Source organism: Athene cunicularia (genome assembly GCF_003259725.1).
Source record: "Athene cunicularia isolate RWA chromosome 18 unlocalized genomic scaffold, athCun1 chr18_part1, whole genome shotgun sequence".
NCBI lineage: Eukaryota > Metazoa > Chordata > Aves > Strigiformes > Strigidae > Athene > Athene cunicularia.
Genome location: NW_020799123.1, coordinates 12,807,260 through 12,824,682, shown reverse-complemented (window position 1 = coordinate 12,824,682; position 17,423 = coordinate 12,807,260). Strand labels below are relative to the sequence as shown.

Sequence of the window (17,423 nt, the reverse complement as noted above, 5' to 3'; positions counted from 1 at the left end):
CTGCTGTCTGCGGGCGGCGGCGGCGAGTCGCCGGGTGGAAGGCGCTGCTTCCCCCGGGCTCGTCCTTACCTGCACACCTGGGAGCGGAGCCTCCCTCTGCCCTTGCCCCGTCCTCCCCCGCGCCAGCCCGCGTCCGCGCCTCCGCCCGCCGGAGGGATCCCTCGGCCCCCGCAGCCTGCTGGCCTGGAGATTGCTGCTCACTTGTTGCCCGGCACTTCCCCTCTGATGGAGTCTGAGATGCTGCAGTCGCCTCTTCTGGGGCTTGGGGAGGAGGATGAGTCTGACCTGACTGACTGGAACTTGCCCCTGGCCTTTATGAAGAAAAGGCACTGCGAGAAGATCGAAGGCTCCAAGTCCTTGGCTCAGAGCTGGAGGATGAAGGACCGGGTAATGCTCACGGGCGGGATGGGGTTTGGAGGAGGAGTGGGGGGGCAGGTGGTGAAGAGGGCGCAGTGGGCGCTCAGCGGGCTGCTGGGCCTCCAGCACAGCCTGTTCCCAGACAGAATGCTGAGTGATCCCAGAGCTCCTGTGCCTGGTGTATGGCGTTAGGGGAAGCAAACGTGCAGATGGGTCAGAAGTGCTAGTTCCAAGCTCATGGTAACACGCTCTTTGAGTATCTCCCTTGCTTAAGATCTCTAAATGAAATTTGGGTACTTGGTGTTCTTCAGGAAAGGCAGTAAAACTGAGATCTTAAAGCTCTCTGGATCCGCAGGTCAATGATGCGAGCACCAGGTGCAGTGAGTGCAGTCATTACAGTTGTCTAGTGGTGAAGATGTACGGAAGCTTTGTGGTTTTGAAGCTTGCCACCAGCGTGTTATGTGGAATATGAAATTAAGGCATTCTTTGTGTGTGTGGAAACAGAGATTACGTGATTTCTGAGGCAGGAAATACTTAATAAATGAAGCACTTACTGGATTAAAGCAAAGTGCTTCTCTGTGTTTGAAGATTTTTTGCGCGTTAAATTGACAAAGCTAAGCGCCTCAAAGAAAGATCCTTGCCGGGGGGTCTTGAATCCTGTGTTGTGTCTATGTCCCAGCTTAAATATTTTAAGTGAAAAGCAAACAAACTCTTTCTGTGCTTGGAATCTGCTTTGGGTTACAGGATTCCCTAGATCTCAAAGTTGTTTTACCCGTAACTTTGTGTTTATGAACATGTATGACCAACTTTTTGTTTCGCTTCGGATCCCTCTTGCAATACTCTTGGGAACTGCTGTTGAAACTCCATCCTGTAGTTTCTTTCCAGAGGTGTTATGACCAGGCACGAGGACGCTGTATTGTGGCTGAGTGTTCCTGGAGGGTTGTTCACCTGAGCGGTTACAGCGCTCAGAAGTTCTGGGGAAGGCTCTGCCTGAACCAGCATCGTTTGACTGAGTGGAACTGTGTACTGAAAATTTGACTTGGCAGATCGTTAATGGATTGAATTGAGTTTTGGGTTGGTTTTTTTTAATGTAATTTAAATGAGCCACAGAACACAAAGTTTTGTGGTATGTCATCTTTAAAGGGTTTTGGCAAGGAAGAGATTTTTCTCTCGTAGACTGTGGAGGTGTGATGAGCTTGCTTGTCTATTTTAGTGATCCCTCTGCCTTCCTGTGAAGCTTCCTGTTTGCTTATTTCCTGATCTGCAAAGTTGTTTTTTTCTAAATTAGGAATGACATTGACTTGATCAAGATAATCAATAGGTTGTGCAGCATAAGCATGAGTAAAGTGCTAGTAATCAGCTGTCTTCTCCGTATTTGTTGTTAAATGTTTCATATGCGTGTTACAGCCAAAGAGAATCTTCTCAATGAAGACGAGAGCAGTGATTGCAGTGATTCTTGCAGCCCAGTTTCTACCGTCCTTACTCCTGTGGAGTTGTAGTTTCTTCTTCTGGGAGTCCTCTGTGCTGTGAACGATGCACTTTTCACAAAATAGCTGCTGCTGGCTGTGAATGAGCTCAGCGAAATCATGCCCCGAATCCTTCTCTGAGATACTGAGCCTTATTTTTTTAAATGAAGAACATGAGGGAAAATCTGAAATTTTCTGTTTAGTTCTTCTGTTTTCACCGTCAGCTTAAATCAAATAAGTTTTTGTATCAGGATAAGTGGTGCTGCTCACATGTCACTTGTGTCTGGACAGCTTTATCAGGTATTGTTTGGACAAACTTGCTGTTGTGTATAGCTTTTGCTTAAGAACAGGGTCATAGGAATATGTAGAAAGCACATAAAGACATCTGGGAGAGGAAGAGAAGCTGATTTGGGAATGTTCAGTCTCATTACTTTTAAGTATTAACAGTTATTTTTCATGTCTTGTATTTTATTTAAGTTTTTAGCTATCACTGGGTATCTTCTTAGCATTTAACGTGCTGTTACAAACTTAGCAGGAGTTCAGACAGTGAAGGAAGGGGTCTGGAGCTGGGGTGTTTAGAATTCTGTCTGGAAAATGATATTTGTGAAATATTTTCCCCCTAGCCAACTCAAATTGGGTTAATCCCGCAAACCGGTTGATAAAATCATATAATCTGGTTTGACCTTGTGTTACATCAGCTAGCTTGCTAGACCAGCTGAAAATGGGAGTTGGAGGGTAATGGGTTTGTCCAGGAAACCAATCACCTTAATAAAATGGCAGGAATTTGAGATTTGTGGGGTTTTTATTATGAAACATTTTGGCCTAATAGTGTGAGGGAAGATGTGCAGTGATCTGTCAGCCTTTACTGCCAGGAAGTAAACTGACCTCGTGTTGATTTCCCCCCCCCCCATTTTTTTCTCTTTTTCCGATTTCACTGTACGGTTTTGTTACACGCTCTCTGACATTATAATTTAATTATTCCTCTCATCATGTTGTTTTAGCTGTCCTCAGAAAGTTTGTTCTCTTTCTTTTTTCTCGCTTTGGAGCGTCATTCCCCAGTGATCGGAATTTTGTGTTGCAGCCGTGCTTGTCTGGGGCCTCTGGTGCTGTCGGTAGCTGCTCATCAGATTAACGCACCACAGTCCCTGCCCTCCAGTCTCTGTTGCGTTCCCCGATTTCCTGTACCTTCGTTTTCTTGTCTCTTGCCTCTTTCTTTCCAAAAGCCAGGTTCTGATTGACTTCAGGTGTGCTCTTATCTTCAAGATGCTACCGAAAGATTTTCCTAAGGGCTGGAGGGGACGTACCTCTTGGTGTGAGTAGAGAGTGTGGAGAGGATTCCATCATTTTGAATCTGATAAAGTATCAGAGCCTCGGATGGGATGCATTAGCTGTCTTTAAACACACCCGCCTATCGCTAAATCAAGAAATTCTCAAAGGTTAACCAAAACAAGTCTCTATCTGCCTGAGTTGCAGGTAAATTTGTAGCATTTTTTCACTGTGAATCATGAAAAAACACAGGCAGTGGCAGCTTTTGCCCTTATTCAGCATCTTGAGTAGTCCTACAGAGATCTTAGCTTTACTGTAGTTACAGGAAATGATTGACTAAGATTTGGGAATGGAATGACTTTTTTTTTCATCTTGCTTCATTGCTGTAAAAACCAGAGTTTATGCCAATTTAAAGGGATTTTAGAAGGCAGAACTCTAATAAGAGGGAAGAATCAAATAAGAAATGAGTAGTGAATCTAGATAAAATAACTGAACGTTCACTTGCTGTGTGTTCCCCCGCCTTCCATCCAAAAGCACTGCTCTCAAAGCATTTAATCCTTTGTCTCCTGCTTCCGTGGACTACATATGCCTCCAAAGTGACACTGCTTTGATCTATTATTTATTTAAAGAATATTTTTAACGCAAGAGGGTTGGAATTATGCTTTGTGTATTGAATTAAATCTCACAGCCTCAGTAGCAAGCAAACCATGAAACTTGATTTAAATGAGAAGATTTCAAATACACTAAGTTTTAGTGACAAGTTGCTACTGAATTCAGAATATTTAAATTAAGATGTGCGTAGTTATATTGATTTCTCAAATAAGCAGAGAGCAAGAAAGCTGATTGTAATAGTTTAACTTTTTTTTTTTTCCCTGCTCCTTCGTAACTTGCTGAGTGAGAATTAAATCCTGTTTTTATGAGAAGAGGAATACACAGTTAGGTTTCTATGGAAATTTAGATTAAAGCAGGGCTGCGTACGAACCTGCTTAATTCAGACAAGCCGAGTTTACCTGCCTGCGTGGGAAACGCTTCACGTGTCAGAGGAAGTTCCTGAAGGATCGTGGTATTGGGAGTTCGTGTGCATCGTGTCAGTTTGAAGGAGTTGTTTCGATCCGAGGTGCTTCCAGGGACCCTTGTGAGGGACGTGCCGTGGGTACTGCTGGCTCCCAGAGCGCTGGGGGCTCAGCTCCCCCCTCTCCTAAGTCTGGTTCAGTGTGTTTCTTGTGAGCTGAAATGAGGCAGCAGGAATCCTCGGGGTGAGAGGGTGGGAGGTGCTGTTTTGGCAGCAGCTTTCTCTTCAGTTTGACTTACTCCATCTTACGTGTTTGGTTTCTGTTTGCTATCAGACGGTCGACTGTGTCCATCGTGAGGAAACGCGTAACCCAGTAGTAAGTAGCCTGGGATCTAACCCAAGTGATCTGTAGTTTCCGTTCTTCCCCTGGTATGAAGATAAACTCTTAGGGAGCCTGGCTTGGAGCGCTGAGAACTGGTGATGGCGTGAATCTCTCCTCTAGGTCAGTGGTTGAAATCCATTTTAGTTCAGGAGTTACTAAAAGTGGCAATTGCTGTCTGGTGAGGTGTGGGAATCGAGTGGTAGCACAGGGCACCTGCTGGTTTACAGATATCTTTAAAAACAAAACGAAAAACCTGGCCTCTGCCCAAACTGAACCCCCTGCTGTAAGTAATGAGCACTGTCATCTGAGTTATAGATTTATATCTCCTCTTACCTAGGTCATTTGGAATTAAGGTGGGTGTGTATTGATTGGATGGAGTTGGGAAGCTTGTGCTGTAACCACCTCTATCTACACACGTTTTTATGTCTAAGCAGGGAGGGGACTTTGATTAACAGCTCAGAGGAGTACAACTAGTCGCGTATTTTAAAAGAAAAAGAGCTTACCTTTATACGCCAGTAGGAAACAAAACACCGAAATCTTCAACTCGGCGAATGGAACGACAGAAAATAACTGTGTCTGTGTTCCTCCATTCAAGAAAATGTGGCGAGAGAACACTCATTTATATATAACGTGCTGCTTTTTTTGTCTTGGAGACTGGGGCAGGCTTGGAGGCTGGTGTTGCTGTGCTACTGAGCATATGGTATTTGGAGAGGAGTTAGGCAATTATTGCTACTTTAAATCAACATATACATTGTAGTGGCTCGTTACCCTCCTGCCCCCCAGCACGTCTGTAGAAATTGGAAAGGCCTGTGAATAGCAGATTATCTTTCCAGGTGTCTGGTTTTTTCCATTTCCGTAAGCGCTGGACTATTCTTGCAAATTGCGTGCTTTAATTAAAAATATGTATCACTGCATGAGGCTTTTCCTTTAATTTCTCAAGTGTGGCAAATGTTAATAAACATTGGTAGCACCCTAGTGCAGCAGTAAATGGCCAGATGGTAGCGGGCTGCTTCGCATGAAGCTCTTGTGGCAAAAACTGTGAAACATCTGTTCTGCTGACAACTGCCACTACTTTATTTTGGCATTGTCTGTGTTTCAATCGTTGCGAGGCTGAAGGTTATGCGAACATTTTAGAACTGCTTTGTTAACGCTTCTCTGGCTCTTACCTTTTTTCCTCTCTGCCTTTGTGTTGGGAGAGAGATTCAAGGGCAACAGGCTTCCTTGGAGTTGAATTTTCATTTTGTCTCCACGGGTTACGTAGGTTTTTCCGGGAAGTTTGGAGGGTTTTCTGGTGTTTTTCTCTCTGAGATGTTTTAATTGGCTTGCTGCTGTGCTCATCTTCCACCCTTGAACGTTTCCAAAGGTGACTGTCAGCATAGTGGGGCAGGGGATGACTGAGGGAGGTTATCGATTGTTCGCCGTCTCTCATAGCTTTAACTGGCATTTCTAAGTAAATTTGATAAACTCAAGATGTTTGTTTTGCTCTTCTGCTCTCCTATAGAGAATGTACTTTAGATAAATTATCTCGTGAAATACTTGACAAAACCAGATTTGTGTCAGTGGCAATCTTTAATACAAAGCGGTGATGTGGGATGCAATAGGGGACAGAGAGGCTCGGGGCCTGAAGAATTCCTGTGTATCCTTTAGTCCCAGTGGTTCTACCAGCGACACCCTCAGCGGGGGTTTTACTCCTGTATTTGTATTTATTCCCCCACTCTTGCTGTGTTGTGGCAGGCTGGCCGAGAGCCGGGGGAGCTTTTGTGGGGTCGGGGCTGCGCGGCAGTGGCCGGGGGAGAGGAGCAGTGCTCAGGTGTGCGAGGCAGTCGGTGGTGGAAGGGCTGGTTCGGGTCGCTCCAGCCCGCTCTGCGCGGCCGGTTGTCAGGGTGGAGCTCTGCACGCCTGCCTCTGCCCTGCTTGGCTTCCCTGGAGTCTGACAGAGCCTCGGGAAGGGGCGCAGCCTGCAGCCTGGCTCGCTCCGGGAAGCCTGACTGACTTCCCTCGGGGATTCTTCCTTTCTCCCCATGGCACATCAGCAGTGAGAAATTTCAAGCCCTTGATCAGACAGTTGGGCCTTATTAAACAGAGTGACGGTGTTTTGTACCGTATGGCTCTGAAATGCAACCAGACATCTTCATCTTTACGTTCCCGACGCTTCAGCTGAAATGATGGACTTGATCTCATCCTTATTGCTTTTTCCCGTTTGCTCCTGTAAGCTCAGGAAACTTCTCAAAACGTTGTTTTATTTTAGTGAAGTTGGCTGTAGCTCAGGGACTCCGCTGAAAGGGGACAGTGCGATTCCTGATCAAATATATGTCGTGCAGAATATGGTATTGACTTGTTAAAGACCGAAAAATGTCTTCCAGGAATAATGTGAAATAACAGTTTGTAAGGAAGATCTGAAGATGAGGAAGTAAGTCGGTGCAGGCGGAGATGGACAGCTTTTTAAAGATGGTGCTGGACGGGAGGGGAAAGAGGAGGCAGGATGAGAAGGAGCGTACGGAATGCAGAGCCGATAGAGACTTGTGCTGGGCTGAGAAGGGAAGCCGTTGTCACAGATCAAATGAGGAATAACATCCAGAAAATGTCTCTTGTCGATTCTTTTTGCATGTTGTATAAAGAAAGGAAAGATCATGGAAGTAAAACCTTTGCCTCCTATTCTTTTTCATTATTTTAAGGAAAAGATTGGCAGGGACGAGAAAGCGCCGTTTTGGTTATATGTATCTGAGCAGTGGTTTAAAGGCAATATTTCGACGCCTTGCCATGGCAGAGCCTGCTTAATTTGTAGTTTTTAACCCTAAGAGCAGTTCCGTCGTGCACAGGTCCCTTTGATCTCTGAGGGCCGCCGAGGTCGCCGGGCCGTGGGTGTCAGTCGGTGTTGTTCCCTGTCAGACACGGAGGATGCACGCTGTTCTCAGGGCGCGTGAGTAGGAAGGGTATACGTGTATCTTGGGTGTCGACTGGCAGTAGCCATCCACCTGCAGGAGTAAGCAGTGCTTATCGAGCACATAGTGCAGCCAGCAGTTACAAGTCCGTTGTAGGAGGAGCTGTGTTGGCGTTACTGACTGCTCCTGAGCTTTGTGTAGTAGCTGCGTTCACCGGGTAAACAAACGTCTTGGGCATCGCAAACCTCTGAAGTAAATTGATAGTGTTAGTGCAGAATACAGAGGTTAGGGAAGGAAAACAAAGACTAAGGAGGAGTTGATCTAGGAATCTAGTGTGTGCTGTCACCACAGTCACAGCGAGAACCGACCTTTTGGGCTACAGATGGCTGAAGACTACCTGCAGAGGTGTTGAATTATTAATGGTCACTTGAAGTGTTTCTTTGCGTTCTGCTATTTTTATCACTGTGGAGAAGCACACGGAGATTTATTTTTTTTTTCATTGCAATTTATTTCTCTTAAACTTCATATTAAAAAACTTTCTTGAAACTGGAAGTTCTTCCTTTTTAGATGTTTTCCCTGGCAAAAACATTACAGGTGAGCTGAAGAGGACTGGCACATCTCTCTGCTTTTGGCGTTTGGCCTGCTAAAGGGAGGATCCATTAAAAAAAGAGTAACGCTTGATTCTCAATCATCTGGCACAGTGTGGTGCGGAGGGAGTGTAGGAGGGTACCAGATTAGGGCTCAGAGGTGCGGCTGCTCCACGGGCAGGGCTCAGACACCCCCCTTCTGCAGCAGGGGTCTGTGTTCCTCCTGCCATCGTCACGTCGGCGTGGGATACCTTCTGTCCGTCCCTCCCTTCCGAGACCTTTTGTGTGCAGTTGTGTGATCAGGTGGACCAGGAAGGGCAAAACTTTTGTTTTCCTGTTCAAAATTTCCAGCCTTTTCACCAGCTGATTTGCAGCCTGGCGTTCCTCAGCGGTGCGTTGTGCGCCCGAGCCCTGGGAGCGATGCCTGTGCTGTGAGAACAGTGATGCCTGTGCTGCCACTTGTCACCTCTTAGCTGGGAGCCTGACGTGGGAAGCCGCAGGAGCTCCAGGTGCCCGTCTCCTGCCGTGGCTGCTCTGCCGTGAATCCTGCCCCCCCAGAAGAGCCCCACTCCAGCTCAACACGCCGGTTGCTGCGCGAGGCCACCTTGTTGTGAGAAAGCCTGCCGGCTGTGGGTGCGATGTATAAAAGCTTCCGTGAGGCTTGGGCAAGAGAAACCGTGATTTTTTTTCTGGGCGTTGCAGAGTGACCCGTAACCGAAACTCCAAGGGGAGGACAGTGTTTTGTCTTGCTCAGTGCTGCCGTTACGGGTGGGTGTTCACAGAACTCCTCATGGAAGTGTTTAATGGCATGAACTGGTAACGTTTGAGAGCTGCTGCTGGAACACCAAGCTGGCTTTGCCTTTTGGTTGAGAGGCTTGTACTAAATCCATGCAAATGTACGTAAAGCAAAACGTCCCAAAAAAGTCTTTAGGAAGGGAATGAATTTTCTGAACAAGCAAGCAGAACTGAGCCTGCGGGCCGGCGAAGATTCCCAAATGAGACGGATATGAGGATTTCTCAGTCTGGAAATCTGTCCCAGTGTTTGTATTTAATGCTGTTAAGTTCACCCTCAGCTCTGGAAAATAATGTAGCAGCATATATTTTATGTTTAATGCTGATTTAATCTTGTGTTTGTGTTAACTCGCAGAGCAATTTTAACTTATTGGCGTAAAACCAGGCAGGTTTATAATGGTTGAGCGTTCATCTGTGTAATGTTTAGACAGAAATTTTTCAGGTTGAAAATTTCAGTGTAGAAATAAAGTATTTATGGGTTTTAAAAGATCCGTTCTAAAATGTTAGGTGAGGGTCTTACCCCAAAATGCAAGATTTCTCATAAATTGACTGACTGACTTGTCCTTGGTATTATTCGAATTAGGAGATAGACCAGCTCTGTGACTCTTTTTTTTCCCCGGTTGCTAACCCCATTCTTCCTCAGCCTTTAACAGATCTTTAGCAGCTGATGGAATGGGCTATCTCGGTTACAGGCTGGGCTGGAATCCTTTCAGGACTGCTACAGGAGGACAAGTTGGGCTCCCTGTGATGGTGGAACTTCAAGTTTTCAGTCAAAACCGTTCTCATGAAGATAACGTAATCTTTCTTCTAGCTGAGGAGAACTGCAGAAATTGCACTAATGCTGGTGTGTACCTTTGGATGATGTTTCTCTCTCTCAGCTGTTTTGCCTCAAAAGGAAGAGGCGAATTAAAAATATTTTCCAAGTTCTCCGAGGTTTAACAGGTAAATTTCAGTGTCAGAGGCTTTAATAAGCATCTTCTCTTCCGGACAGACAGACTGACCTCTGTTCGCCTGTTCCCATTTCTGATGGGCTCGGGGTTTAAATTCACTGTTACTGCTCAGGAAGAGCTTTCTGACTGAGTGGATTTTGCAATTTAAGTATTGCAAGTTCTGACCCAGAGTTATTAAATTACTTTAAATTGAATGCAGCACAAAAATTGTGAATTGTATCTTTTTTATTTTTTTTTAATACAAATTACACTGTATAGCGAAGAGCCCACAGTAAGAGCTTCTATGGTTTTGATCTTGAGCCTTTGCTGAGAAAGCATTTTGGATATTGGTTTTCCTAGAAGCTTGCCAAACATTCTTATGCTTCGTTTTTTTTTAATTCTCACAAAAATACATCGAAATGTGTTCTGGTGGATGTGTTCTTGAAATGTGGGAAAGAAAATTCCCACTGTCTTAATGACAGATGAGAGTGTCCTAGTACTTCTTGTATTAAGAAGCTTTAAATGTGCGACGAAGTTTCTGGTGGTAGATTCCAAAAGAGTTTAGAAATACAAAAAGCATTATTCAGTTTCTTGGGCTCAGGTTTTCTTTTGATCTGTAATGATTCAGCATCATAGATGGATGCTGAGTAGGAGTCGGAGGGGAGTATGGAGAGCTGTAATTCTTACTGAAGATGTGCTCTTTATTAGCAGAACAAATAGTTGTGAAGTATAATACTTTACCGCCTTTGTGGGGAGGCAGGCAGAGGGGAAATAACCCCATTTGTCTTTGGGATCAGACTCTTACTTTTCATCACTGGTTTGCTGTCTGTTTTCAAGGAGAAATGCTTATTTAAAACACCGAACTTGGGAATAGCAAATAAATATCAGCCTCTTCAGCGTAAGTCACAGATCAGACATTACTAGTAAAAATATTGAAAAATAAGTCAGACCACAAACGGGAAACACTAAATAAACGAGACAGAAAAGATTGTTTGGCAGGAATGATTTGTGCGTTTCCACTTCTAATAAGTTATTTTGTCCTGTAGTTTTCGTTGTTTCTCTCCGGGTTTTTAGCGCGCCTTTGCCAGCGTGTGCTTCCTTCTGGGGATGTTTGTGCTCTTTAACGCCCTGCAGCGCCACGTTTCGTCTGGGGCTGTGTCACCCGGCAAAGGGTGCAGCAGACCGAAAAGGTGTCCTCGAGTGCAGGTCAGAGCTCAGCCCATGCAAGTAGGTCTGTAATGGTCAGATTTTTTTGGGTGGGTATTTTTTTTTTTTTTCCTTCTTCCTACTCAACCATACTGCTGAGCACTAAAATTCTCAACGAATGTGCATAGTATCTCTGTGCTGCTTGGTACAACAGGGTTACCTGTTTAAGAGCTTTAGTTAAATGTGATTCATCTCTTACCTTTGCCTAGTGCGCGGGTGGGTCAAGCCAAAAGTCTCAACGGGAACTGTGAGCCTCTTACTGTTTTCAACGTATTGATGGCTTTTGGGAAAGGGCAGGTAGGAAAAGATGACTCTAAATAATAGTCTTGAAGGGTGTTGCATTCTAAACGAAGTTATTTCCTGATCTTAATCTTATCCAAAAGGAATAGAAAGGTTTCAAATTGCATGTTGTAACAAGTATTTATGGCAATATCGAAGTAACACGATGTTTTCATTGGCGCAGTAGTCGATACCGTGCATGAAATAGGGGAGTGGGAAGAAAGCCAGGTGCCCTCGCTGAGGAAGAATAAAGCACCGAGGTTATCGGGTGCCAGACACCGGTGTTACTGGGTGGAAAGCCTGTCCCTTCGGTTTTAAGACTAAAGGGAACTATTTTCACCCACTGCCGCACGGGCACGGCAGCCTGCATCGTGTGGGAGCTGATCTGCGGGTGACTGAAGGTGCACGGAGCTGCCAGGCTGTCTCTGATCGTTTTAAGAATCAGGCCGTTTTTATAACACGCAATTTTATTTTTTTTTTTTTACTGAGGTAATTGAAAAATTAAAAGTTTTGGAATTATTTTTCCTTTTACTAGAGCTGGCTATTATTTTGTTACCTTGAAGATAATGTATCTGTGCCTTGAAAATAACGCTAGTGCAGCGGGGGAAGGACTCGTGTGGTTTTGTGGGGGTCAGGGATTCTCAGTCCTTGGTCTAGATCAGGAGGTAAATCAGTCAGTACTTGGATGTTGAAGTAATTTGTTCAGAAGAAGTGCACCCAGTTAAAAAATGGTGTGTGTGTCTGTTACATTCGTAAATATCTTTGGGGGTTCTTGCAGCTATTGTGGGATGTTTTTTTCTTGGAGTCTTAATTGTAGTGACCCACCAGTGAGATCTTTGTGCTGGGTTCTGTAAAACCAGGGCAGCAGTTGCCCTGTGTCGGATGAAAATTATTTTCTAAACAAAGGAAAAAAAAAAAAAAAGAGAGGGAAGGGTAAGATGTGTGCAAGCAACGTGAAAAGAGTCAACAGTTGCTGGAACAATTTATTTTTGAGGGTAGCAGTTTGGTGTTGACAAAATAAGTGAAGGAAAGTGAGGGGAAAAGAGAGATGAAAGCGGAAGAGAATCAGATAGAGCCGGAGGAGGATTGAAAAGGCTTCCAAGGGGGAGGAAGGAGTCGGGCTGGCTCTCAGCACAGCGTCTCTCTGCCGGGACCCCCGGGCCGGGCTGTGGGCAGCCGGGTCTTGGCGTACCTTGGGGCTACCCTGCTGCTCGGCTTTGGAGGACCAGGCTGATCTCACAGCTTGCCGGTAACCACACTTCATCAAAGTTAAGAACATCACGTAGTAAAAGTATCCTTGTGCGTGTGTACTCAGTGCTAACCTTTAGCAGTGACGCCTTCCCCCAGCCCTTGGGGGAGCCTTTGGGGGAGCCCTTGGGGGCCGCCGTGAGGGCACCCCCGCTCAGACTTGGCTTTATCTGTGTTCTGGAAAGTGCTGCTTACTCCTTGTTAGCTCATGGGGGTGAGGAACTCCTACGGGATTGCAGGGTTTTGTTAGCAAGAACACAGTTTGGGATGAAGCCATTAACAAGATTTCATGCTAATTTTTTACACTGGGTTCCCCAGCATAGACATGGGGGTGATCTGCCCTGCTGTAGAGCCTCTCCCCCCCTTCTTGGTGTAAATAGTGTCTCTCTGCTTCAGTTTCTAATTTCTTTATGAATTATGTATTTGTGTGGCTCTAGCTTCTTCTGTAAGTGTGAAGTTTGGATTTTTAATTTTTTTTATAATTTTTTTTTTTTTGGTTTGTTTTGCCTGCTATTCTGAATTGTACTGAGCACCCTGGGGAAGTGGAGATGTGGGTGGCCTCGCTTCAGACAAGCAAGGGAGTGCTGAACGCTTGCTGGAAGTCCTGTGAGCCACGTTACTTGTTTTCCTTCTCTGGTTTAGATTTTGGGATGAGAGAGTTGAGAAAAGAGCATCAAGATGTGAAATAACAGTTTTTCAAGCAGTATTTTGAACTGGCCATAGCACTTAGTCCTGGGTTTAGTGCAGCTTTTGGGTCCCAGGTAAGGTATCGATGGGTTTGGATTTTCGGTGGTCGGGGTATGCTGCTGGGCTGGGAAGGAAACAAGTGAAGATTTCTCTGAAAATAAGGTTATCCAGGATCACTGACCTGTGAAGAAAACAAACAAAACGGACTAAATATTTTGTTGTGGTTTAGTCGGTCACTTGGGTGTTTTTCCCTCGTAATGCTTTTAGTTTTAATATCAGAGAGGCCATAGTATATAATGATATTGATCACGGACCCTGAATAGCACATTCTCATGTTTTAATAATGTATTTCAGTTGGACGGCGACTAATTAAAGATGAGTAACAAGAAGTCCACTGATATCCATTTCCATGCTGTGTAAAAGAAGAATGGGCTCTGGAAATAATAATACTCCGACTTTATGTTACTATTTTTACTGTTCTATTTAAAAAAAAAAAAAGAAAAAGAATTAATCAGTCATGCCTTGCTTAAAATAGTCCACCTTAAAGAGCAGATAACAAAGGTTTGTTGAAACCCTTCAAAAGTCAACAGTAGTGGTAAAATTTCAACACAAGTGAAAACTGATTTTGTTTCTACACGAAGTAAGCCTTTTACCGTCTGTCTTTGCAGATGAAGACCGTCAGTGTTGCCTTAGTCTTGTGCCTGAATGTCGGCGTGGACCCTCCTGATGTGGTGAAAACAACTCCCTGTGCCCGGCTGGAGTGTTGGATCGGTAAGTCTGGAGAACTTCCGAGCTCCAGCTAACTCCATTATAACTACCGAGTTATAGCATGTGTAATAATCTCATAGTGGTGTTATTTCCTGGACTTTAAGGTGAACAAAAGGAAATCTGGCCTCTGATTTCACTCTGTATGAGTGAAGAGTCCAGCAGTAACCGCTGCCGTAGGTAGTCTTTCCTGCTTTGTTCTAAAATGAGAGAGCATGGAGCAAAAAAAAGCCTTTAATTAGCTACTTAGTGTTCTTCTAATTGGTGTAGATTTATAAATATCTAAGGAAATCTCTCAGCAGTTACTTTTTTAGTCCTGTGATCTGCAAAGGTTTAAAATTACCCGGCCTCATACAATATAGAAAGAAGTTCCTGTAAAATGCATGGACTGTGCTGCATGTTGAGGTGACTGCTCTGGGGCTATTTTAATTGGGATCATGAATTCAGAAGACCTGGAATTATTCCCAAGGACGTCTTGCCAGCAGTTCCAACACCTGGGGTTGCTACTTTGATGCAGTGTTGGACTAAATTCCTATTTTTTTGTTAAGAAACACAAAGTTCCCTTGGTTTTGGGGATCATCTGATTATCAAGATGAGACAAATCTGAAGTAATATTAGAAGTGATTGCCTGGTGTAAGAAAGCTTTCTAAGAGAGATTTTTTTTTTTTTTAATCTGGGAATGACAAATGTTCAGTTTTCAGTGAGTAACATGCAGAGCACTAATCCTAAAGTCTGGGGTTTATGATAGGCTGCAGAAGCAAATTAGTCATTGCACAAACTGAATTTCTTTAAAAACTTTCAGAACATCTCATTTCTAACCTTGCCTTACCTGCTTTATGAGTCATAGCATCTCGGGTTTTTTTAACCTGAAAATGCTGATGACTTTAAAGCAGTTAAAAAGCCATGAGCACGCACTAAAATACATTTATTCAGTGGAGAGAACGGCTCTGATCCCTCATTGATACACGAGTAGAAAGTAGAGAGAATGAGGAGCATTGCAGAGTCATTAAAATAAAGTTATCAGTGATTATCATCAACAAAGAGAATTTTGAATGCAGTTTTTTAATTAAATTTTTAGCGTGTGTATATACAGAAGTACTCATTTCCGTTTCTAGCCAACTTTAAATTTCTGAAAAAGGTAATTGCAAAAATATCTGCCGTTTTTTCTTCTATACACGGGTCTCAAGAGAAGCTAATGGTGTGTATTGTGGAAACACGACGTCTTTGCCAGATGTGCAAGGGAGCGTGGAGATCATTTTGGTGCAAGTGCTGCTATTTACAGCTGAGCTGGGGTCGCCAGCTTGTGTGCTGGGGTAGCAAACGGCCATGGCAGTCTCAGACAAAAGCTGCCTGCGGTTCCCCCTGCACCTCCCCGATAGACCCTTAGGACATCCGAAGGGGTTTGTTTTTCTCCGGAATTGAGCCTTAGTGACATCTCTGCTGGAGTGTCAGCCTGGCAGCGTTGGAGGTGCGCCGGGTACCGGGGCGGTGGTGGCCTGGGCACCCGCAGCCCTTGGAGCCTTCCACGCGCCCGCGACGCCCGGGGCTGGCAGCTCGCCTAGGGACTCTGGTGGCACCAGCCGTCTTTAGGAGAAGAAAGTATTTCCATTGTTTGCCTCTTGGAGTGGCACCAGCGTACTTTATTTCTGTACAAAGCGTATTGTTAATAATGCGGATTCCTCCGAAGGCACTCCAGAGTCCACAAACTGTGTTCCTCCGCTCTCAAAGCGTACATGAAGTATTTTTAATTTCTGTTTCTGAAGTTCAGTTTGGTCCTTTTGAAGGACTCAAAAAAACCTCCGAAGTCTTTGTGCTCTTTGTTTCCTTTCTTAATTTGAGCAGTGGCTAATGGCTTATCAGCTAAGAAAGCTGTTAGGATGCAGTGTGAATATTTTTGGGGGATTTACTGCTCAACATCTCAAGGGTGTTGACTCAAAACTCGCCTTAAATAGCACGGGGGCTGTTGCAGTTGTGAGCAGCCAGGCGCCGCCTCTTAGAGACCTTCCTGAACGCTGCGTCCGTGACGTGGGGACCCCAGGGTCCGCCGGGGACCGGGTGCTCCCTCGGCCTGGGGACGGCCCCGGGGGGGCTCCTGCAGCTGCAGCTCAGCGAAGGCACTAGGCAGGCTTCTGGAAGTCCGAGCAGATGATTTACTACTGGTTGTGTTTGGTTTGGAAAAATGGAAGTGTTCTCCTCACATTACCTTAAATCTGTCTGCGAGAGTGCACGAAAATGTGTTTGTTTGTATTAGTCATTTAAGAACAATAACTCATAAAATCCTGCTTTCATCCTATTTATTATTTTGTTTCTAGCAGGACAAGATGGAATATTTGTAAACATTGATTTGGTTGAACGCTCCTAAAATAACATATTAAATTGCAAAATATTAGCTTCTAGGATTTTTTTTTTTTAAACTTTTTAGTAGTGTCAATTACACGGCCGTGGTTTTTGAATAAAGTGCATAAGCTGAGATTGTACTGGTATGTATGGATGGAGGTAATTATCTAGTGATAAAATTAACTTCTTAAAAATTACAAATGGCATATAATCTTTAAAGCAATAAGCAATGGAAGTAAATGAAGCAGGATTTTTTGCATTCATCAAGAAAAAATGTTTATCATCAAATATTTAACCCATTTAATTTTTTTTCGTTATCTTCTCTAGAAACCTTTTTTTCGATATTAAAAGAAACAAATGTAACGCCTCTCATGTCTTTCAAAACAAAATTGTGTTTATTACCTTAGTGAGAGAAATTTTCCAAATTTGACTGTCTTTAATGGCATTTAATTTGTACTTGAGCGAAGAATTCGGGGATAATTTCTGGGTATTGCACCCAAGTAACTTCCATGAAGAATGTAATGTTTATGAATTTGAAATTGAATGCATGAAAGGAACCTGCATTAAAATAGCATTAACTGATCTTTCTTGAAAGCAGAACGGTGGAGAGGGAAAGCGTGGGAAGCTTTTGGCTTCTTTCCCCCGCAAAGGGGGGGGAGATGTTCATGCTTTGATGTAGACTTTGGTCTCCCAGGTTGTAGATCTGGATTTTACAGAAACATGATGCAGAGAACCTAAAAGTTTAAATGCACGTAGAATTGGAAAGGATTTCTGCCTTTAGTTAAGCTGAGCGATTCAGTTGTGGTCCAAAATACTAATTAGTCTTATATTTCCTAGATCCTCTGTCGATGGGTCCTCAAAAAGCTCTGGAAACCATTGGTGCGAATTTACAGAAGCAGTATGAAAACTGGCAGCCAAGAGTAAGTATTCCTTGGGCTTCCCCTCCGCAGCCCCAGCTGTGACACTCCTTTGTGGTACCCTCCCCGTAGTCTGGGAGCGGGGATGTGTCCGGCGCGGCGCGGTGGTCCCGCAGCGTTTCTTGCTCCCTTCGCCCGTCACCGTGAATAAATTCTTGGAAGCTGTCAGACGTGACAGCCTTCTCCCTGCCGCCCCTCCTGCCTAGCGCTTTCTCCGATCACACCTGGGGCATTTGAAGTACAAAGCCCTGCAGTGTGTGTTTGGGTTTTTTTTTCTAAATTTAGGTTCCTCTGACTTTATTGTATTTTTG

The 17,423-nt window shown here is 44.4% G+C and overlaps 1 protein-coding gene across 4 annotated transcripts in view; it reads left to right on the top strand.

Moving 5' to 3' along the window:
* Positions 1-6: 6 nt before the first annotated feature.
* Positions 7-17,423, top strand: part of RPTOR (regulatory associated protein of MTOR complex 1) — a 150,558-nt gene continuing 133,141 nt past the window's right edge. For all 4 annotated transcript variants that reach the window (XM_026860840.1, XM_026860838.1, XM_026860837.1 and 1 more), the window contains exons 1-3: positions 7-387; positions 13,762-13,864; positions 17,033-17,115. In XM_026860840.1, coding sequence (XP_026716641.1) covers positions 226-387; positions 13,762-13,864; positions 17,033-17,115 — 348 coding nt within the window. In that variant the 5' untranslated portion in view covers positions 7-225. The remainder of the gene's footprint in view (positions 388-13,761; positions 13,865-17,032; positions 17,116-17,423) is intronic.